Source organism: Taudactylus pleione, unplaced genomic scaffold, assembly GCF_031769625.1.
Source record: "Taudactylus pleione unplaced genomic scaffold, aTauple2 ptg000095l, whole genome shotgun sequence".
NCBI lineage: Eukaryota > Metazoa > Chordata > Amphibia > Anura > Myobatrachidae > Taudactylus > Taudactylus pleione.
In genome coordinates this window covers 8,161,392-8,185,831 of record NW_028284497.1, presented here as the reverse complement: position 1 = coordinate 8,185,831, position 24,440 = coordinate 8,161,392, and the positions used below count along the sequence as shown (strand labels likewise).

General features: G+C 39.1%; 2 protein-coding genes and 1 pseudogene across 2 annotated transcripts; all 3 read left to right on the top strand.

Annotated features, from left to right (window-relative positions):
* LOC148526566 (olfactory receptor 10G7-like) lies at positions 1-936 on the top strand (annotated as a pseudogene).
* Positions 937-11,844: 10,908 nt separating this feature from the next.
* On the top strand, positions 11,845-12,777 carry LOC148526565 (olfactory receptor 10G7-like). The gene has a single exon (XM_088470175.1). It carries the CDS (start codon positions 11,845-11,847, stop codon positions 12,775-12,777), a length of 933 nt encoding a protein of 310 aa, XP_088326301.1.
* Positions 12,778-22,545: 9,768 nt separating this feature from the next.
* LOC148526564 (olfactory receptor 10G7-like) lies at positions 22,546-23,481 on the top strand. Its single transcript, XM_088470173.1, has one exon. The coding sequence runs from the start codon at positions 22,546-22,548 to the stop codon at positions 23,479-23,481; it is 936 nt and encodes a 311-aa protein (XP_088326299.1).
* Positions 23,482-24,440: the final 959 nt, after the last annotated feature.

Below are 24,440 nucleotides of genomic sequence, written 5' to 3'. Positions count from 1 at the left end.
ATGAAAAATATAATAGATCATAAGAACTATTCCTCTGTGACTGAGTTCATCCTGTTTGGACTTCCACATCCAGAAGTGATGAAGATTCCACTGTTCATGCTATTTTTTTGTATTTACATATGTACTCTCATAGGAAATCTTATTTTAATTTTGGCCATAAAAGAAAATTCTCAGCTCCACAAACCTATGTACCTCTTTCTTTTGAAACTCTCTTTTTTAGACATTTGGTTGTCTACAGTCACATTGCCAAAAATGCTGACAAACTTTCTAAAAGAGGAAAATACAATATCCTTCCAAGGTTGTATAACCCAATTTTACTTCTTCCATTTCTTTGGAAGCACAGAGTGTTTTCTATACACTGTCATGGCATATGATCGTTTTATGGCTATTTGTTGGCCTCTACATTACTCTAACTTCATGAACTTGAAGCTGTGCACACAGTATGCTATTGGAATCTGGATTACTGGCTCACTTCATTCAATGATACACACCACATTAACCTTCAGGCTGCCATTTTGTGGTCCCAATAGGATTGACTACTTTTTCTGTGATGTCATTCCTATACTGAAACTTGCATGTGCAGACACGACTATCAACAAAGCAATAATAATAACCAACATTGGGGCTGTTGCTTTAATCTGCTTCCTCATAATCTTGGTATCATATTTCCATATCTTAAAAACTATCATGAAGATCAAAAGTTCTGAAGGCCGACGGAAAACATTCTCCACCTGTGCATCACACATGATAGCTGTCATTTTCTATTATGGACCCCCTGTCTTCATTTATTTGAGTCCTAATTCTATGAACTATGTAATAGAAGAAGCTATAGCGGTTTTCTATACTCTGGTGACCCCCATGTTAAATCCAATTATTTATTCTCTGAAAAATAATTAAGTTAAGACATCTCTGAAACAAATGAAATGTTACAAGTAGGACACATGGGGCCGAATGCAATAGGGAGCGGGATCCTGAAACTGACAAGATTTCTGCAACTTAGTAGTTTAATTCAATGTGGCAATGTTTAGTAAGGCAAAACCAACATAAATTACTAAACATTATTGCTTTAGATTTGATTGCTAACATCAGGGCCATCCCGTGCCTAATTTTTTGGTAAGCAAATGTAAATTTTGCGCTCCTTAGTGGAATAAATGATATTATACACAGATAAAGTGAAAGCACTGTGGGATTTATGCATTAATAAGCGCAGCACAGCTGCAATTTTTAACAGTCTGTATTGCGACAGATATTTTCATTTGAATGAAAATGCCCCTGCTATGTACTAATGTTAACTCGCAGGGACAGCGGTAGAGAAATCTCTTAGAGAGCTACATTCCGTGGACGAACTGGTTATTTTAATATATGTAAATATAATATTTCAGACTGCTATGCTACCATACCCAATTTCACTACTGACCCAGTCCTAGCATGAGAAGATAATTAGATGTTGCAACAGGATTTTAGAAATTACTTACTTTAAATAACTTGAAAAATGTTTTTAAAGTATTTTATTTGACAGGCTGACAGTGACTCATTCTCTGTCTGGGACTGTCACACTCACTTGTTGCGTTCTGCTTGTGCCAGGCTGTGGGCTGTGGCATCTTCCTCATAACTAGTGCAGTCAGTGTGGCACCTTACACAGCCAGGTATTCTGCATAATGGTAGGGCCAACCATGGCTTACATGCTGAATCTCATCAGTGTCAGAATCCCGCACTCTATTATATGTGGTCCATAAGCTTTTTTGAGTGTTATTATACTGTACAATTGGTACTATCACAAGGAAAATATCTTATACTACTCTATAAGGATATCTGGGAGACTCAGAAATTTTGGAGAATAGATCAGCCTCCCAGATCCCGGAAACTTCTCCAGTGTAATGCGTGGTCTTGATGACGAGATTCATGGGGATTAGCATCATTGTTACATCACCCTCTCTGCTCAATGGCACAAATCGCAGCAATGAGCAGTGGGGACCATCATTGATCCTCCCAACTTTGAACACTGGGTACATACAGATTTCTGTGCTTCAGCATGGACCACCAGATATATAATTAGGTCACAGTGGGGTATGTAATCTTTATGTTGATATTCAGAATATCTACATTCAGAATGTTGAGATGGTAGAAATGTCGACAATAAAAATGTTGACATGGATGCAATATTGACGGTAATTATGTCAACTTTGTGAATGTTAGCAGTCACAATGTGAACAGCACATGGCAGTGTTAGGTTTAGGGTTAGACTGAGGTTAGGGTTAGGTTTAGGGCTAAAATAGGGTCAGGGTTAGGACTTAAATACTGTAAAAACACCATGTCGACATGTAGACTGTCATCATGCACAACTTTGACATTATCACCATGCTGACATAATGTTGATGTCCACATTCAGACTATTTCAAATCAACATTATGGTGTCGACATTTCGAATGCCAACATATTGTACCATACCCCACAGTAAGTAATCGGGACACCAATGACTCCCACACCAGTTTTTCCATGCTAGCATTTCACCTTACACACCTTCCAAAAGTGTCCAATTCTATTTAAGAATATAAAACAAAAACGTGCCCACCAGCAATTCTCCCCAAGTACCAAACACCATTTTATGTGCAAACTCCATTTTGTGCGATTCATATATTGTCTATTTCTATGGATGCTGACATAGGCTGACAAATATATATGATAACTGTGTACACTGCAGAATCTATGGTTACATATTTCATTGGTTTAATGTTTGGTATATAGAGAATTTGTGTAAAATAATTAGCTGAACAAAGGCCCACATGTAAAAAGCTTTATCACTGAAAGATACCTTACCAGGTTGGCCATGCCTAAGATAAGTAATCTCACCCTACCCATTTAGTAGGTTTAAGCATTGCTTAAATCTTAACAGGCTAGAATATAAACCACCTTTATGCATGGTTAGGAAAGTTAATTTTGATAGTTTTATTTTTCCCTTTTTCTTTTGATAACTGCAACCCCAAAACAAACATTAAGATATATAAATAAGATTTGCCTGTTTATATGTTCAGTATGTTTTTATAAGTATATATTAAAAAATATTAATAAACATGTGAATGTATGTATGCAGATGTACTACATAAATGTTATATAAGTAATTATTATAAATTATTGCCAAAAATAAAATATCATGCTTTTATACATTTGAGGCATATACAGTTGTATTATTTAAAGCAGGACTACCATCTGGTCTGTAAGTATTTGGGTCCACTCCTTCTATCATAGCCCCTAGGGCTGCTCCATGCAACAGTTTGTCAAGGGCTCTGGGATAGTGTCTCTCAGTCCAAAATGTATACTCTGTGATGCTATACTCGGGGGGGCTGTTGTTAGTGGGAGAACCAATGAGAAAATTCCTGATCAGGCCCTGGAACAAAAATATTGGAACATGATACACCCATGATTTGGGAGCATCTCATCCCTCTTCAGTTGGTATAGAGTTGTCCATGTGCACAATTATTGCTCTTTTTTGCTTTACTTCCAATGCAGAATCATGCCCATTGTGTGAAGGAAAACCAGAACATGCCTATATTCTTACAATATGCATATTTCTTAAAATGATTTGACACACAGCAGAACCAGTGTGCAATAATTATCAGAGAGTTAAAATGCCCACAAATTAATATTTTCTGAACACTGTGTGTTGTGTCCTGATATCCAAGTTCCTAAATGGCAAGCGGTTAACTTCCTTGTCAAACATTAGAGGTACTGTAGTCTGCATATCTCTATTTGATACCAGGGACGTGCAGTCAGAGTAGAGCTTCCCCCGTCATACTCCCTCCCCTGTCATACTCCCTGTCATGGCGCAGAGTTTTGGAATAAAAACTGTGTTTTGTACATGTGTGCCTCCCCAGCCATTGACCTCACTGCATGTCACTGTTTGAAAGTGTGCAGAAACACATTACATTTAATCAGAGTGTCAATGTGAGAGCAGATAAAACAAAGAGCGAAAATCTATTACCGGTTCCCAATAGCTGGTCAAATATGATGTGTACTGCAGCCAGCAGGCCACATCCATTCCACATATCAAGGGCAGTGTCTGCTTTATGGTGAGACTTGTCAACATGTAACAGACAACATACAGAACTGTACTCTAAGAGGGTGGTTCAATTGTTTAGCACCCCCTGCTGGGCGTCTATATAACTAGGCGCCCGACAGAGCAATTCAATTGTTCTCCATTCGGGCACCTAAAGCCACTGGGGAGATACATTTCTTCTGGCAGCCTCCGGAGGTGTGAGAAGAAATGTTTGTAAAGTCTGTTGTTTGGGTGCCCAAAACAAGACTTAAGGCACCCAATCAAAAACTTCAGATGGGTTTATCTGCTTTCCGTGGCTAAACCCTGTTCTTTTGGGCATATAAAATACTAATTGGGTGCCTAAAAGAGCAACAATTGAATTGCTCTGATAGACGCCCATTATCTTAGATGCCCAGGGGGGGGCAAGCTAAACAATTGAATTGCCCCCTAAGAATTTTTTGTGATTAATAAAAACAATTGGTGTGTCGGCTTTGAAGGCGTTATTCAGGTCTGAGAGATGGCAAAGAGGTTGAGCAAGTTGGAGACCATGTTGTAGATTGACCTGGCATTCACAGGGCACATGAGAGGTGGTGGGGGCTGAGGGGAGTTGAGGATAAGGTTAGGTTTGCAGGTGTGCATGTGAATGGCAAGGGGTGCAAGAGAGGAGGAGGGGTGGAATGTGATGGAGCAGGGGATGGGTGGTAAGAGATGGGAAACATGGGAATGAGTGATGTGAGTCATAGTGAGTATAGAGAAGAGTGGCAATAAGAATAATTGTGAAGGATATGTGGCAAAGTAATGTGGAAAAGGACTGTTGAGGGAAAGGAGTATAGATGGGGATAGGTAATGAAAGCAGGGCAAGAGCAACAAAAGTTACAGTTGTGGATGATGTTGGCAAGTGGTTGAAACATCAAAGCAAATACAGTTTCAATGTAAAGAGTGCAAAATCAGTGGCAAACTGGAGAAGTAGTAAGTGAATAAAGTAAGCACACAAACCAGCAATGCAAAAGCAATGGGAAATTGAAGGAACAATAAAATTAAACAGTAAAATAATGACATGTTCAAAGAGAATGAAGGTCGTACATGGCAAATGGCCCATCCACAGGTGGCTGAGGTATAAGCAGCCTTGTAGTGGACAATGGAAGAGGAGCAAATTACAGGCCATAGTAGTCTGGGCAAAGCAGGGAGTATGGGGAAGCATTCAGGTGGATGCTGGAGCTGATCAGAAGCAGAACGGGTATTGAAGTGACTTATGGACTGAGATAATTAAGCAGTAGACATATTTTTGGAGGCCAAAGGTAGAGATGTATCAACCCTGAAAAGTGGATAAATTGTGTAAAGCAACCAATCAGTTTCTAAGTGTCATTTATCTAACTGATTGTTTGCTTTGGGCAATTACTCCACTTTATCTCTCTCCAGGGCTTGATACATCTTCTCTAAAAGGTATGGAAACCAAGGAGACAAATTTGATACATAAGATTACCAATAGGTGAGTTTGTATTAGAGTGAGATAATGAGAGAGCTCTCAGGGGGAGATGTATCAAGCCTTGGAAAGAGATAAAGTGGAAAACTTTCCCAAAGGAACCAATCAGCTTCTGTCATCTCAAAGACTATTCTAGATAAATGACAGTCATAAGGTGATTGGTTGCTTTGGGCAGCTTCTCCACTTTATCATTCTCCAAGGCTTGAACCTTCCTATGAGAGATGTCTGTATATTACACCATTGTATAGTAAATTGGCTCACTTTGACCACTGGTCATAGTCTAGGTGTATTATATGGTTAAATTATGCTATAATTTCTTTTCACACTGCAAATTACAGTGTACCACAGAATATAAAAGGAATACCAAAAAATTGGATACAGGCGCTGTAATGAGTGGTTATTCCTAGCTGCTACTGAAAAGAGGGCTAGTCAGGCCCAATATAAAACAAACAATAAACCAGGATGAAGTGGCGCTTTTTGATGAATATGACACAAACACTGTCACAATTGATATAAATTACAAAGACCCTATGGGTCACTTTAATAAAATATTACATAAAATGAATATGGTAAAGAAAAAGCCAGTGTATACATATGATACAGACCACATCAACACACTTCCTGTTTATAATGCCAAATATTAGGGGGAAAAAATAGTACAGAAATGTCACTTGGATGGTTAAGACATATTTAGTCCAGAACAAGGACACTAGATGGAATCGTGCCACACCAAACTAGTGTATATTCAAAAGTCCAGGGTATAGTTACCAGATCCTATTGCCGATAGGAGGATGTTCTTATTTACATACAAAAGTACGCTGCACTTGGAGTCCTCCAAAGTATATGGCATGGTCTGTTTGGGAAGTCCCGGTCTTTGAAGTAGGGCAATAAGATGAAAAGTATCCCCAGGCATAAAAAAATATTCCAGGAAGATGGATCCAAATCGTTCAATCCGGTCGGTGTGTGTGTATAAACACTTGGCAGTATGGAGATAGTTCAATAGTCTCCTTGGTGGTCTCCTAATATAACAATAAAAGTTATAAAATATATCATAGAGGCAGACCTATTTAATTCACATTATCTAATTATATATACCAGAAAGATTAATAATATATAGATCGTTTTATATTTCAGTTATATTACCTGGTTAGATTACTTCCTGTATTCTGATCCCGGTCACGTGATCGGAACACCATCATGTGACATTAGGAAGGGTTCTATACTCATTGTATGTAAATAGGAACATCCTCCTATCGGCAATAGGATCTGGTAACTATACCCTGGACTTTTGAATATACACTAGTTTGGTGTGGCACGATTCCATCTAGTGTCCTTGTTCTGGACTAAATATGTCTTAACCATCCAAGTGACATTTCTGTGCTATTTTCTTCCCCTAATATTTGGCATTATAAACAGGAAGTGTGTTGATGTGGTCTGTATCATATGTATACACTGGCTTTTTCTTTACCATATTCATTTTATGTAATATTTTATTAAAGTGACCCATAGGGTCTTTGTAATTTATATCAATTGTTACCACAGAATATAGCTTCTGGCTTCCACCAGGAAACATACTCAGGAATGTTAAATTATCAATAATAATTTATAAATAATAATTTTCTAGCCTGTTAATATTTAATGTTTCTGGATACAAATTAGATATGTAAACCCAGAGACATATTAGGGTTACGCAGGAAGTCCAACCGCCCAGGGCATAAAGCTGAAGTGGATGAACTGCGACATACCCAGGGGCGTAAGTCCCAGAGACAATGGAGGCACCTACCTCCAGGTGCCAAGCCCTGAATGGGCTCCTCCATCTATAGCATGTACAGTATAATGTGATTCACAGAGGAAAACTAGTGTGACTGCTGATCTTCCACTACAGCTCTGCAGCGATGTACCCGCTGCTGTTCCAGCGTTGATTAGCTCTGTCCTGGGAGCCCCGCTAATACCTGCAAAAGGGGACAGGAAGGCTTCTGTATGATACCCCTCAGCCTGTGCTGCAGCAAGCGATGGTGCACCAGCTACTGCTGCTGGATAGTGTGCTGGGACCCGAGACACCTATCCCAGGGACCACCAGAGAGCCACACACTGGTAACCTCCGATTATGCAGGCTGAAACTCTGTGACTCTGTCTGACACTGATCCACCACCTGGAGCCGTGGAACAAAATTTACATATTAGGTATAATTGTATATGAGTGTCTGTGCCTGATTCGGTGCTGCCAAGGCTAAAAGCCATAGCTAAACGCATGTCGGTGTCCTGTTGTGTATCTGATGCCTCATGTGCAAAGTGTGAATACTACGTATATATGTTTGCACCTATGCACTAATGTTAGGAGAACTATACATGGGCCTTGACACTTCAGGACCCTGGGGCTTGGTAGCACTAAATCAGGCACAGACTCTCATATACATTTATACCTGATATGTAAATTATCATACACCTCTAGGCCCCATTGAATCATCTTCATATATTCTGTCTAGGTGTGATTGCGTGGGTATATTTTTTTTGTAGGGGGGGGGGAGCCCAAACTCTAACTTGCCTCTGGGTGACTGGAATGAACTTATGCCTCTGGACATACCTATTTCAAAGTAATTTGATTAGAGTAGAGGGTTTGGGGATGTAAGATTTGTTTCCTGCTCTAGATGCAAAATCTCTTATTAAAGCTCTCGTTAAACCTACACAATAATGCAAACTGTAAACAAATCATTAAAAATTAGACAAAATAAGAGCATAGGGAATATTCCCCTTAGGAGATAAAAAGCATAAATACATTAGTTCTACCTTCTGCTGCTATTGTAGGCCACTGGATATAATAATTAGTATAAAAGGCTACATCTGACATCTGCTGATTTATATGTTCTGAGGTTATTACAGTATGTTTTGTAGTATGATATCTGCACTAACTTTACACACTTATTCATGCAGCTTGCATACCTTTTTACAGACCTATCCACATATAAGTGTTTAATACTGTATGTTACTAATTTTATTTCAGCAGACAATTTACAAGATGGAAAAGGGATATAAAAGACAGTGCCATCAATTTCTCTCTGAACTAAGTGAAAGATCTTAATGGAACAGAGAAATCGCAGTAATGACAGAAGCTAAACTGCTGAAACACTTCATTTTAAAGGTAGTGTATAAATAAATGAACTTGTATGACTATTTAAGCCGTGCCTATTTGTGTTACAGAAAACTAATGCAACTTCAAATTAGGTAACAGAGTTTTTGACAGTCTGTGCTTCAGAAGGGCTCAAAAGAGATTACTTATATCCCATTGCAAGTGGGTTTAGAGAGCTACAGTTTCGGTGTTTATCATAAATTAGAGGCTCATTTAGAGTTAGGGCCATATTCAATTTGAGGCGAAAAGTTAGTTTCCGCGATACTTTTTCGCCGATGACATCATTTTCGCCTGTTTTGAGTTTCCTCCATATTCAATTTGGAAGACTTTTTGCCTAGGCGGAAAGTCAATGCAATGTAATAGTATGAATAGCAGGTGGAAAAATGTGCAGAATTGCGGTTTTGGGGTACAACATTGCGGGAACCCTCGTGCAGCCTGAAAGTAAACTGCATCAAAAAAAATTTCAAATATTCAGGACACCCCAAAAAGTTCTGTTTAAGTTTGGGGGTAAAAAAATAAATATAGGGGAACAAAGTGCCAAACTATCTAAATTAATTCAGGTCGGGTCCCCATGTATGCGGCAGGTGTTTTCTTCATTGCAGGGACAAGCGGCAGGTGCAATTTTGCAGATTTTTAAAAATAACTTTAAGGACTTAAAAAAATACTTACCCCCATTTTCATGTACCCCAAATTTGATAGGAATAGTTATTTTCCCCCCAAAAAAATCTAAGTGCTATTCTTTACCACTTCTTCATAGCCGCAAAAGTGCACCTTGTGCGGCTATTACAAACCCTGACTTTCTTCAGCAGGCAAAAATGGGGGTACCCATAGTGATCCCCCATGTCTGGACATCTTTAGGGGGTCCCAGGCATATTTCCCAAAACTTCCCATTTTTTTTCATAAATGGGGTGAAGGGTCATTTAAAAAAAAACAGGGATAATTTTTCAATTACCTATAGCAGGTGAAAAAAAGTGCAGATTTGGGGTTTAGGGATGCAGGCTTAAAAAAAATAGCCTGCACCCTTGGGAATGCCCCCTTAAAACGAAATGTGCAAAAAAAAAAAAAATCGAGACACCCAAAAAAAAAATGTAAAAATTTTGGGGTAAAAAAAAATAAATAGGAAAACAAAATGCCAAACTAACGAAATTAATTCTGGTGGGGTCCCCAAGTATGTGGTTGGTGTTTTTTTCATTGCGCAGAGTATTTTTTAAGAATTTTTAAAATTACCTTTAGAGACTTAAAAATATGCTTTGCCCAGTTTTCATGAACCCCAAATTTGATGGGACCACTTTTAAAAACGAAAGAAAAAACCTAAGTGTTCTTCTGCATCACTTCTTCAATGTCGGGAAAATAACCACCTGCCACATCTATTTAAAAAACGACTTTCTTCTGCATGCAAAAACGGGGGTACCCATAGTGATCCTCGGGGTCTGGACATCTTTAGGGGGGGTCCTACAATTATTTTCCGAACATTCCCATATTTTTTCGCCGATCCAAGTTTCGCCTGTTCCCGATTTCGCCTACTTTGGAATTGAATACGGGGAATAGCTGGCATGTGCGCGATAGTTTTCCGCCTGGAAAACAGGCGAAGGAGGCGAAAAGTCCAGACTTTTCACCTCAAATTGAATATGGGCCTTAGACATAAATGCAATTTGCACCTTTTTCCCCACAAAGTGTGTGTTTTTCTACTGCATGTGTACCAAATATTGTTAATTTGGTCCTAATGATGACTGGGATGCATTTTGCACTTCTGATTTTTTCACTTAGGGCCTGATTCAGACCCGCTCGCGAGCGCTGAGTGCTCGCAAGTGGGTCGATGTTGGCCCAGTGCGCATGCGCATGATGGAGGCGGCTCCGTCGTGCGCATGCGCAAGACCCGGATAGCGACGGGCAAACCGTCGCTCCGGGTCTCGTACCAAAGGGGGCGTGCTGTCGATGTTGAGTGACAGCACGCCCCCTTTGGTAGAACATTCACTTTGTATTTACATCTGGTATTAGTCACATTTTACATCGTAAATGCCATGTAAAACCTGAACAGTTGGGGAGCCTTGAGGACTGCGTTTGGGAACCTCTGCCTTATACTCTTCCCTCGTTTTAATTGCAAAATAGGGTTTATATTAAAATGCAGCCCATACTAACTTATACTTTTCCAATATTTAGTAATACAATCTCTTACTTTATTAACCTTAGCATCATATGTAAAAATAAATGGGATTCTATCATCATCTCACACGTTTACTTAATACATGTAATTAACCTTAGCAATCGAGTTAAGCTCAGTGTACCAACTATACAGATACTGTACTGTATATTAAAACAATACTGTAAAAACAAAGATGATAAATGTGGGCGCTGATAGTGCTCTGTATCAGACATCAATGCCAAATGTATACATAACTTATATTATTATTCTCAGCGCTCATCTGAAGTCGTTGTACTTTGTGGTCTAGTCAGCCAAACCGATGTCAGAGGGGGCGCTTGATGAAGTCCAAGTGACGAAACATGTTGGGTTTATTGTTGGTGAATTTCCTCTGTAGCAGGCCCTCTGACATCACATTGACTGACTGGACCATAGAGTACAGTGATTTCAGATAAGCACTGAATATATTTATCTAAGTCACATATGAATTTGGCATTGATGTCTGTACTGATTTGAATTCACTTTTGTAATGGTGCACTATTACCATCTACTTGTCCTCTATGTTTTTAGGTTTTTACAGTATAAATTTTCTAGCCCTGTGCTGGAGAGGACCTGGACAAGTAGGAGCAGCCATTTACATAATCTGTGCATTGGGAAGGACTACACCTTATGAATATAAGTAAAAATTAAAGAATGGGATTTATATATTGGTCCTAGCTGTTAAATCTTCCAAACTTCCGGCGTGTGATATGTAGAATCTGTTTGGTTGCTATGGGCAACATCTCCACTTCTAAAAACCCACACTTTAGTAAATATTCCCCACGGACTCCATACACTTATAGCCAAATTACTGTAGAATTAGAACCTGTCCTCTGATGGAAAAACACATGCATTTATAGGATACACTAATTTGGAAATGAGATATCTCTAGAATATGTTAGAAAACCACCAGGTTAAGCTTGGTTTACAGTACATTATTTTATCACTGATGTCTTATTGAAGTTGCTGCACATGACCAATACAATTTATTTAACAGTGTAATGCATTTTCTGATTTCTTGAGATGAAAAATATGATAGATCATAAGAACTATTCCTCAGTGACTGAGTTCATCCTGTTTGGACTTCCACATCCAGAGGTGATGAAGATTCCACTGTTCATGCTATTTTTTTGTATTTACATATGTACTCTCATAGGAAATCTTATTTTAATTTTGGCAGTAAAAGAAAATTCCCAGCTCCACAAACCTATGTACCTCTTTCTTTTGAATCTCTCTTTTTTAGACATTTGGTTGTCTACAGTCACATTGCCAAAAATGACAAACTTTCTAAAAGAGGAAAATAAAATATCCTTCCAAGGTTGTATAACCCAATTGTACTTCTTCCATTTCTTTGGAAGCACAGAGTGTTTTCTATACACTGTCATGGCATATGATCGTTTTCTAGCTATTTGTTGGCCTCTACATTACTCTAACTTCATGAACTTGAAGCTGTGCACACAGTATGCTACTGGAATCTGGATTACTGGCTCACTTCATTCAATGATACACACCACATTAACCTTCAGGCTGCCATTTTGTGGTCCCAATAGGATTGACTACTTTTTCTGTGATGTCATTCCTATACTGAAACTTGCATGTGCAGACACGACTATCAACAAAGCAATAATAATAACCAACATTGGGGCTGTTGCTTTAATCTGCTTCCTCATAATCTTGGTATCATATTTCCATATCTTAAAAACTATCATGAAGATCAAAAGTTCTGAAGGCCGACGGAAAACATTCTCCACTTGTGCATCACACATGATTGCTGTCATTTTCTATTATGGACCCCCTGTCTTCATTTATTTGAGTCCTAATTCTATGAACTATGTAATAGAAGAAGCTATAGCGGTTTTCTATACTCTGGTGACCCCCATGTTAAATCCAATTATTTATTCTCTGAGAAATAATGAAGTTAAGACATCTCTGAAACAAATGAAATGTTACAAGTAGGACACATGGGGCCGAATGCAATAGGGAGCGGGATCCTGAAACTGACGAGATTTCTGCAACTTAGTAGTTTAATTTAATGTGGCAATGTTTAGTAAGGCAAAACCAACATAAATTACTAAACATTATTGCTTTAGATTTGACTGCTAACATCAGGGCCATCCCGTGCCTAATTTTTTGGTAAGCAAATGTAAATTTTGCGCTCCTTAGTGGAATAAATGATATTATACACAGATAAAGTGAAAGCACTATGGGATTTATGCATTAATAAGCGCAGCACAGCTGCAATTTTTAACAGTCTGTATTGCGACAGATATTTTCATTTGAATGAAAATGCCCCTGCTATGTACTAATGTTAACTCGCAGGGACAGCGGTAGAGAAATCTCCTAGAGAGCTACATTCCCTGGACAAACTGGTTATTTTAATATATGTAAATATAATACATCAGACTGCTATGCTACCATACCCAATTTCACTACTGACCCAGTCCTAGCATGAGAAGATAATTAGATGTTGCAACAGGATTTAGAAATTACTTACTTTAAATAACTTGAAAAATGTTTTTTAAGTATTTTATTTGACAGGCTGACAGTGACTCATTCTCTGTCTGGGACTGTCTCACTCACTTGTGGCGTTCTGCTTGTGCCAGGCTGTGGGCTGTGGCATCTTCCTCATAACTAGTGCAGTCAGTGTGGCACCTTACACAGCCAGGTATTCTGCATAATGGTAGGGCCGGCCATAGCTTACATGCTGAATCTCATCAGTGTCAGAATCCCACACTCTATTATATGTGGTCCATAAGCTTTTTTGAGTGTTATTATACTGTACAATTGGTACTATCACAAGGAAAATATCTTATACTACTCTATAAGGATATCTGGGAGACTCAGAAATTTTGGAGAATAGATCAGCCTCCCAGATCCCGGAAACTTCTCCAGTGTAATGCGTGGTCTTGATGACGAGATTCATGGGGATTAGCATCATTGTTACATCACCCTCTCTGCTCAATGGCACAAATCGCAGCAATGAGCAGTGGGGACCATCATTGATCCTCCCAACTTTGAACACTGGGTGCATACAGATTTCTGTGCTTCAGCATGGACCACCAGATATATAATTAGGTCACAGTGGGGTATGTAATCTTTATGTTGATATTCAGAATATCTACATTCAGAATGTTGAGATGGTTGAAATGTCGACAATAAAATTTTTGACATGGATGCAATATTGACGGTAATTATGTCAACTTTGTGAAAGTTAGCAGTCACAATGTGAACAGCACATGGCAGTGTTAGGTTTAGGGTTACACTGAGGTTAGGGTTAGGTTTAGGGTTAAAATAGGGTCAGGGTTAGGACTTAAATACTGTAAAAACACCATGTCAACATGTAGACTGTCATCATGCACAACTTTGACATTATCACCATGCTGACATAATGTTGATGTCCACATTCAGACTATTTCAAATCAACATTATGGTGTCGACATTTCGAATGCCAACATATTGTACCATACCCCACAGTAAGTAATCGGGACACCAATGACTCCCACACCAGTTTTTCCATGCTAGCATTTCACCTTACACACCTTCCAAAAGTGTCCAATTCTATTTAAGAATATAAAACAAAAACGTGCCCACCAGCAATTCTCTCCAAGTACCAAACACCGTTTTATGTGCAAACTCCTTTTTGTGCGATTCATATATTGTCTATTTCTATGGATGCTGACATAGGCTGACAAATATATATGATAACTGTGTACACTGCAGAATCTATGGTTACATATTTCATTGGTTTAATGTTTGGTATATAGAGAATTTGTGTAAAATAATTAGCTGAACAAAGGCCCACATGTAAAAAGCTTTATCACTGAAAGATACCTTACCAGGTTGGCCATGCCTAAGATAAGTAATCTCACCCTACCCATTTAGTAGGTTTAAGCATTGCTTAAATCTTAACAGGCTAGCATATAAACCACCTTTATGCATGGTTATGAAAGTTCATTTTGATAGTTTTATTTTTCCCTTTTTCTTTTGATAACTGCAACCCCAAAACAAACATTAAGATATATAAATAAGATTTGCCTGTTTATATGTTCAGTATGTTTTTCTAAGTATATATTAAAAAATATTAATAAATATGTGAATGTATGTATGCAGATGTACTACATAAAGGTTATATAAGTAATTATTATAAATTATTGCCAAAAATAAAATATCATGCTTTTATACATTTGAGGCATATACAGTTGTATTATTTAAAGCAGGACTACCATCTGGTCTGTAAGTATTTGGGTCCACTCCTTCTATCATAGCCCCTAGGGCTGCTCCATGCAACAGTTTGTCAAGGGCTCTGGGATAGTGTCTCTCAGTCCAAAATGTATACTCTGTGATGCTATACTGGGGGGCTGTTGTTAGTGGGAGAACCAATGAGAAAATTCCTGATCAGGCCCTGGAACAAAAATATTGGAACATGATACACCCATGATTTGGGGGCATCTCATCCCTCTTCAGTTGGTATAGAGTTGTCCATGTGCACAATTATTGCTCTTTTTTGCTTTACTTCCAATGCAGAATCATGCCCATTGTGTGAAGGAAAACCAGAACATGCCTATATTCTTACAATATGCATATTTCTTAAAATTATTTGACACACAGCAGAACCAGTGTGCAATAATTATCAGAGAGTTAAAATGCCCACAAATTAATATTTTCTGAACACTGTGTGTTGTGTCCTGATATCCAAGTTCCTAAATGGCAAGCGGTTAACTTCCTTGTCAAACATTAGAGGTACTGTAGTCTGCATATCTCTATTTGATACCAGGGACGTGCAGTCAGGGTAGAGCTTCCCCCGTCATACTCCCTCCCCTGTCATACTCCCTGTCATGGTGCAGAGTTTTGGAATAAAAACTGTGTTTTGTACATGTGTGGCTCCCCAGCCATTGACCTCACTGCATGTCACTGTTTGAAAGTGTGCAGAAACACATTACATTTAATCAGAGTGTCAATGTGAGAGCAGATAAAACAAAGAGCGAAAATCTATTGCCGGTTCCCAATAGCTGGTCAAATATGATGTGTACTGCAGCCAGCAGGCCACATCCATTCCACATATCAAGGGTAGTGTCTGCTTTATGGTGAGACTTGTCAACATGTAACAGACAACATACAGAACTGTACTCTAAGGGGGTGGTTCAATTGTTTAGCACCCCCTGCTGGGCGTCTATATAAATAGGTGCCCGACAGAGCAATTCAATTGTTCTCCATTCGGGCACCTAAAGCCACTGGGGAGATACATTTCTTCTGGCAGCCTCCGGAGGTGTGAGAAGAAATGTTTGTAAAGTCTGTTGTTTGGGTGCCCAAAACAAGACTTAAGGCACCCAATCAAAAACTTCAGATGGGTTTATCTGCTTTCCGTGGCTAAACCCTGTTCTTTTGGGCATATAAAATACTAATTGGGTGCCTAAAAGAGCAACAATTTAATTGCTCTGATAGACGCCCATTATCTTAGATGCCCAGGGGGGGGCAAGCTAAACAATTGAATTGCCCCCTAAGAATTTTTTGTGATTAATAAAAACAATTGGTGTGTCGGCTTTGAAGGCGTTATTCAGGTCTGAGAGATGGCAAAGAGGTTGAGCAAGTTGGAGACCATGTTGCAGATTGACCTGGCATTCACAGGGCACATGAGAGGTGGTGGGGGCTGAGGGGAGTTGAGGATAAGGTTAGAAGGTTTGCAGGTGTGCATGTGAATGGCAAGGGGTGCAAGAGAGGAGGAGGGGTGGAATGTGATGTAGCAGGGGATGGGTGGTAAGAGATGGGAAACATGGGAATGAGTGATGTGAGTCATAGTGAGTATAGAGAAGAGTGGCAATAAGAATAATTGTGAAGGATATGTGGCAAAGTAATGTGGAAAAGGACTGTTGAGGGAAAGGAGTATAGATGGGGATAGGTAATGAAAGCAGGGCAAGAGCAACAAAAGTTACAGTTGTGGATGATGTTGGCAAGTGGTTGTAACAACAAAGCAAATACAGTTTCAATGTAAAGAGTGCAAAATCAGTGGCAAACTGGAGAAGTAGTAAGTGAATAAAGTAAGCACACAAACCAGCAATGCAAAAGCAATGGGAAATTGAAGGAACAATAAAATGAAACAGTAAAATAATGACATGTTCAAAGAGAATGAAGGTCGTACATGGCAAATGGCCCATCCACAGGTGGCTGAGGTATAAGCAGCCTTGTAGTGGACAATGGAAGAGGAGCAAATTACAGGCCATAGTAGTCTGGGCAAAGCAGGGAGTATGGGGAAGCATTCAGGTGGATGCTGGAGCTGATCAGAAGCAGAACGGGTATTGAAGTGACTTATGGACTGAGATAAATAAGCAGTAGACATATTTTTGGAGGCCAAAGGGGGAGATGTAATAACCCTGAAAAGTGGATAAATTGTGTAAAGCAACCAATCAGTTTCTAAGTGTCATTTATCTAACTGATTGTTTGCTTTGGGCAATCACTCCACTTTATCTCTCTCCAGGGCTTGATACATCTTCTCTAAATGGTATGGAAACCAAGGAGATAAATTTGATACATAAGATTACCAATAGGTGAGTTTGTATTAGAGTGAGATAATGAGAGAGCTCTCAGGGGGAGATGTATCAAGCCTTGGAAAGAGATAAAGTGGAAAACTTTCCCAAAGCAACCAATCAGCTTCTGTCATCTCAAAGACTATTCTAGATAAATGACAGTCATAAGGTGATTGGTTGCTTTGGGCAGCTTCTCCACTTTATCATTCTCCAAGGCTTGAACCTTCCTATGAGAGATGTCTGTATATTACACCATTGTATAGTAAATTGGCTCACTTTGACCACTGGTCATAGTCTAGGTGTATTATATGGTTAAATTATGCTATCATTTCTTTTCACACTGCAAATTACAGTGTACCACAGAATATAGCTTCTGGCTTCCACCAGGAAACATACTCAGGAATGTTAAATTATCAATAATAATTTATAAATAATAATTTTCTAGCCTGTTAATATTTAATGTTTCTGGATACAAATTAGATATGTAAACCCAGAGACATATTAGGGTTACGCAGGAAGTGCAACCGCCCAGGGCATAAAGCTGAAGTGGATGAACTGCGACATACCCATGGGCGTAAGTCCCAGAGACAATGGAGGCGCCTACATCCGGGTGCCAAGCCCTGAATGGGCTCCTCCATCTATAGCATGTACAGTATAATGTGATTAACAGAGGAAAACTAGTGTGACTGCTGATCTTCCACTACAGCTCTGCAGCGATGTACCCGCTGCTGTTCCAGCGTTGATTAGCTCTGTCCTGGGAGCCCCGCTAATACCTGCAAAAGGGGACAGGAAGGCTTCTGTATGATACCCCTCAGCCTGAGCTGCAGCAAGCGATGGTGCACCAGCTACTGCTGCTGGATAGTGTGCTGGGACCCGAGACACCTATCCCAGGGACCACCAGAGAGCCACACACTGGTAACCTCCGATTATGCAGGCTGAAACTCTGTGACTCTGTCTGACACTGACCCACCACCTGGAGCCGTGGAACAAAATTTACATATTAGGTATAATTGTATATGAGTGTCTGTGCCTGATTCGGCGCTGCCAAGGCTAAAAGCCATAGCTAAACGCATGTCGGTGTCCTGTTGTGTATCTGATGCCTCATGTGCAAAGTGTGAATACTACGTATATATGTTTGCACCTATGCACTAATGTTAGGAGAACTATACATGGGCCTTGACACTTCAGGACCCTGGGGCTTGGTAGCACTAAATCAGGCACAGACTCTCATATACATTTATACCTGATATGTAAATTATCATACACCTCTAGGCCCCATTGAATCATCTTCATATATTCTTTCTAGGTGTGGAGCCCAAACTCTAACTTGCCTCTGGGTGACTGGAATGAACTTATGCCTCTGGACATACCTATTTCAAAGTAATTTGATTAGAGTAGAGGGTTTGGGGATGTAAGATTTGTTTCCTGCTCTAGATGCAAAATCTCTTATTAAAACTCTGCGTAAACCTATACAATAATGCAAACTGTAAACAAATCATTAAAAATTAGACAAAATAAGAGCATAGGGAATATTCCCCTTAGGAGATAAAAAGCATAAATACATTAGTTCTACCTTCTGCTGCTATTGTAGGCCACTGGGTATAATAATAAGTATAAAAGGCTACATCTGACACCTGCTGATTTATATGTTCTGAGGTTATTACAGTATGTTTTGTAGTATGAAATCTGCACTAACTTTACACACTTATTCATGCAGCTTGCATACCTTTTTGCAGACCTATCCACATATAAGTGTTTAATACTGTATGTTACTAATTTTATTTCAGCAGACAATTTACAAGATGGAAAAGGGATATAAAAGACAGTGCCATCAATTTCTCTCTGAACTAAGTGAAAGATCTTAATGGAACAGAGAAATCGCAGTAATGACAGAAGCTAAACTGCTGAAACACTTCATTTTAAAGGTAGTGTATAAATAAATGAACTTGTATGACTATTTAAGCCGTGCCTATTTGTGTTACAGAAAACTAATGCAACTTCAAATTAGGTAACAGAGTTTTTGACAGTCTGTGCTTCAGAAGGGCTCATAAGAGATTATTTATATCCCATTGCAAGTGGGCTTAGAGAGCTACAGTTTCGGTGTTTATCATAAATTAGAGGCTCATTTAGAGTTAGGGCCATATTCAATTTGAGGCGAAAAGTTAGTTTCCGCGATACTTTTTCGCCGATGACATCATTTTCGCCTGTTTTGAGTTTCCTCCATATTTAATTTGGAAGACTTTTCGCCTAGGCGGAAAGTCAATGCAAAGTAATAGGTGAAAAAGTTTCACCTATGAATAGCAGGTGGAAAAATGTGCAGAATTGCGGTTTTGGGGTACAACATTGCGGGAACCCTCGTGCAGCCTGAAGGTAAACTGCATCAAAAAAATTTTCAAAAATTCAGGACACCCCAAAAAGTTATGTTTAAGTTTGGGGGTAAAAAAGGACTTAAAAAAATACTTACCCCCATTTTCATGTACCCCAAATTTGATAGGAATAGTTATTTTCCCCCCAAAAAAATCTAAGTGCTATTCTTTACCACTTCTTCATAGCCGCAAAATTGCACCTTGTGCGGCTATTACAAACCGTGGCTTCCTTCAGCAGGCAAAAATGGGGGTACCCATAGTGATCCCCCATGTCTGGACATCTTTAGGGGGTCCCAGGCATATTTCCCAAAACTTCCCATTGTTTTTCATAAATGGGGTGAAGGGTCATTTAAAAAAAAACAGGGATAATTTTTCAATTACCTATAGCAGGTGAAAAAAAGTGCAGATTTGGGGTTTAGGGGTGCAGGCTTAAAAAAAATAGCCTGCACCCTTGGGAATGCCCCCTTAAAACGAAATGTGCAAAAAAAAAAAAATCGAGACACCCAAAAAAAAAATGTAAAAATTTTGGGGTAAAAAAAAATAAATAGGAAAACAAAATGCCAAACTAACGAAATTAATTCTGGTGGGGTCCCCAAGTATGTGGTAGGTGTTTTTTTCATTGCGCAGAGTATTTTTTAAGAATTTTTAAAATTACCTTTAGAGACTTAAAAATATGCTTTGCCCAGTTTTCATGAACCCCAAATTTGATGGGACCACTTTTAAAAACGAAAGAAAAAACCTAAGTGTTCTTCTGCATCACTTCTTCAATGTCGGGAAAATAACCACCTGCCACATCTATTTAAAAAACGACTTTCTTCTGCAGGCAAAAACAGGGGTACCCATAGTGATCCCCGGGGTCTGGACATCTTTAGGGGGGTCCTACAATTATTTTCCGAAAATTCCCATATTTTTTCGCCGATCCAAGTTTCGCCTGTTCCCGATTTCGCCTACTTTGGAATTGAATACGGGGAATAGCTGGCATGTGCGCGATACTTTTCCGCCTGGAAAACAGGCGAAGGAGGCGAAAAGTCCAGACTTTTCACCTCAAATTGAATATGGGCCTTAGACATAAATGCAATTTGCACCTTTTTCCCCACAAAGTGTGTGTTTTTCTACTGCATGTGTACCAAATATTGTTAATTTGGTCCTAATGATGACTGGGATGCATTTTGCACTTCTGATTTTTTCACTTACAGCCTGATTCAGGCCCGTTCGCGAGCGCTGAGTGCTCGCAAGCGGGTCGATGTTGGCCCAGTGCGCATGCGCATGATGGAAGCGGCACCGTCGTGCGCATGCGCGAGACCCGGATAGCGACGGGCAAACCGTCGCTCCGGGTCTCGTACCAAAGGGGGCGTGCTGTCGATGTTGAGTGACAGCACGCCCCCTTTGGTAGAACATTCACTTTGTATTTACATCTGGTATTAGTCACATTTTACATCGTAAAAGCCATGTAAAACCTGAACTGTTGGGGAGCCTTGAGGACTGCATTTGGGAACCTCTGCCTTATACTCTTCCCTCGTTTTAATTGCAAAATAGGGTTTATATTAAAATGCAGCCCATACTAACTTATACTTTTCCAATATTTAGTAATACAATCTCTTACTTTATTAACCTTATCATCATATGTAAAAATAAATGGGATTCTATCATCATCTCACACGTTTACTTAATACATGTAATTAACCTTAGCAATCGAGTTAAGCTCAGTGTACCAAGTATATAGATACTGTACTGTATATTAAAACAATACTGTAAAAACTAAGATGACAAGTGTGGGTGCTGATAGTGCTCTGTATCAAAGTGATTTCAAATCAATACAGACATCAATGCCAAATGTATACAAAACTTATATTATTATTCTCAGCGCTCATCTGAAGTCGCTGTACTTTGTTGTCTAGTCAGCCAAACCGATGTCAGAGGGGGCGCTTGATGAAGTCCAAGTGACGAAACATGTTGGGTTTATTGTTGGTGAATTTCCTCTATAGCAGGCCCTCTGACATCACATTGACTGACTGGACCATATAGTACAGTGATTTGCACTGAATATATTTATCTAAGTCACATATGAATTTGGCATTGATGTCTGTACTGATTTGAATTCACTTTTGTAATGGTGCACTATTAGCATCTACTTGTCCTCTATGTTTTTAGGTTTTTACAGTATAAATTTTCTAGCCCTGTGCTGGAGAGGACCTGGACAAGTAGGAGCAGCCATTTATATAATCTGTGCATTGGGAAGGACTACACCTTTTGAATATACGTAAAAATTAAAGAATGGGATTTATATATTGGTCCTAGCTGATAAATCTTCCAAACTTCCGGCGTGTGATATGTAGAATCTGTTTGGTTGCTATGGGCAACATCTCCACTTCTAAAAACCCACACTTTAGTAAATATTCCCCACGGACTCCATACACTTATAGCCAAATTACTGTAGAATTAGAACCTGTCCTCTGATGGAAAAACACATGCATTTATAGCAGGGGTTCCCAACCACGGTCCTCAAGGCACACTAACGGTCCAGGTTTTAAGGATAGCCATAGTTAAGCACAGGTGACTTTCATAAGTACCTTAGTTATTTTGATTTAACCATCTGTGCTTAAGCATGGATATCACTAAAACCAGGAATGTTAGTGTGCCTTGAGGACCGAGGTTGGGAATCACTGATTTATAGGATACACTAATTTGGCAATGGGATATCTCTGGAATATGTTAGAAAACCACCATGCTAAGCTTGGTTTACAGTACATTATTTTATCACTGATGTCTTATTGAAGTTGCTGCACATGACCAATACAATTTATTTAACAGTGTAATGCATTTTCTGATTTCTTTAGATGAAAAATATAATAGATCATAAGAACTATTCCTCAGTGACTGAGTTCATCCTGTTTGGACTTCCACATCCAGAGATGATGAAGATTCCACTGTTCATGCTATTTTTTTGTATTTACATATGTACTCTCATGGGAAATATTATTTTAATTTTGGCAGTAAAAGAAAATTCCCAGCTCCACAAACCTATGTACCTCTTTCTTTTGAATCTCTCTTTTTTAGACATTTGGTTGTCTACAGTCACATTGCCAAAAATGCTGACAAACTTTCTAAAAGAGGAAAATACAATATCCTTCCAAGGTTGTATAACCCAATTGTACTTCTTCCATTTCTTTGGAAGCACAGAGTGTTTTCTATACACTGTCATGGCATATGATCGTTTTCTGGCTATTTGTTGGCCTCTACATTACTCTAACTTCATGAACTTGAAGCTGTGCACACAGTATGCTATTGGAATCTGGATTACTGGCTCACTTCATTCAATGATACACACCACATTAACCTTCAGGCTGCCATTTTGTGGTCCCAATAGGATTGACTACTTTTTCTGTGATGTCATTCCTATACTGAAACTTGCATGTGCAGACACGACTATCAACAAAGCAATAATAATAACCAACATTGGGGCTGTTGCTTTAATCTGCTTCCTCATAATCTTGGTATCATATTTCCATATCTTAAAAACTATCATGAAGATCAAAAGTTCTGAAGGCCGACGGAAAACATTCTCCACCTGTGCATCACACATGATTGCTGTCATTTTCTATTATGGACCCCCTGTCTTCATTTATTTGAGTCCTAATTCTATGAACTATATAATAGAAGAAGCTATAGCGGTTTTCTATACTCTGGTGACCCCCATGTTAAATCCAATTATTTATTCTCTGAGAAATAATGAAGTAAAGACATCTCTGAAACAAATGAAATGTTACAAGTAGGACACATGGGGCCGAATGCAATAGGGAGCGGGATCCTGAAACTGACGAGATTTCTGCAACTTGTAAGTAGTTTAATTCAATGTGGCAATGTTTAGTAAGGCAAAACCAACATAAATGACTAAACATTATTGCTTTAGATTTGACTGCTAACATCAGGGCCATCCCGTGCCTAATTTTTTGGTAAGCAAATGTAAATTTTGCGCTCCTTAGTGGAATAAATGATATTATACACAGATAAAGTGAAAGCACTATGGGATTTATGCATTAATAAGCGCAGCACAGCTGCAATTTTTAACAGTCTGTATTGCGACAGATATTTTCATTTGAATGAAAATGCCCCTGCTATGTACTAATGTTAACTCGCAGGGACAGCGGTAGAGAAATCTCCTAGAGAGCTACATTCCCTGGACGAACTGGTTATTTTAATATATGTAAATATAATACATCAGACTGCTATGCTACCATACCCAATTTCACTACTGACCCAGTCCTAGCATGAGAAGATAATTAGATGTTGCAACAGGATTTTAGAAATTACTTACTTTAAATAACTTGAAAAATGTTTTTTAAGTATTTTATTTGACAGGCTGACAGTGACTCATTCTCTGTCTGGGACTGTCTCACTCACTTGTGGCGTTCTGCTTGTGCCAGGCTGTGGGCTGTGGCATCTTCCTCATAACTAGTGCAGTCAGTGTGGCACCTTACACAGCCAGGTATTCTGCATAATGGTAGGGCCGGCCATAGCTTACATGCTGAATCTCATCAGTGTCAGAATCCCGCACTCTATTATATGTGGTCCATAAGCTTTATTGAGTGTTATTATACTGTACAATTGGTACTATCACAAGGAAAATATCTTATACTACTCTATAAGGATATCTGGGAGACTCAGAAATTTTGGAGAATAGATCAGCCTCCCAGATCCCGGAAACTTCTCCAGTGTAATGCGTGGTCTTGAT

Excerpts from the sequence above, each read along its gene's own strand:
- LOC148526565 (XM_088470175.1), top strand. The coding sequence starts at position 11,845 with ATGAAAAATATGATAGATCATAAGAACTATTCCTCAGTGACTGAGTTC.
- LOC148526564 (XM_088470173.1), top strand. The coding sequence starts at position 22,546 with ATGAAAAATATAATAGATCATAAGAACTATTCCTCAGTGACTGAGTTC.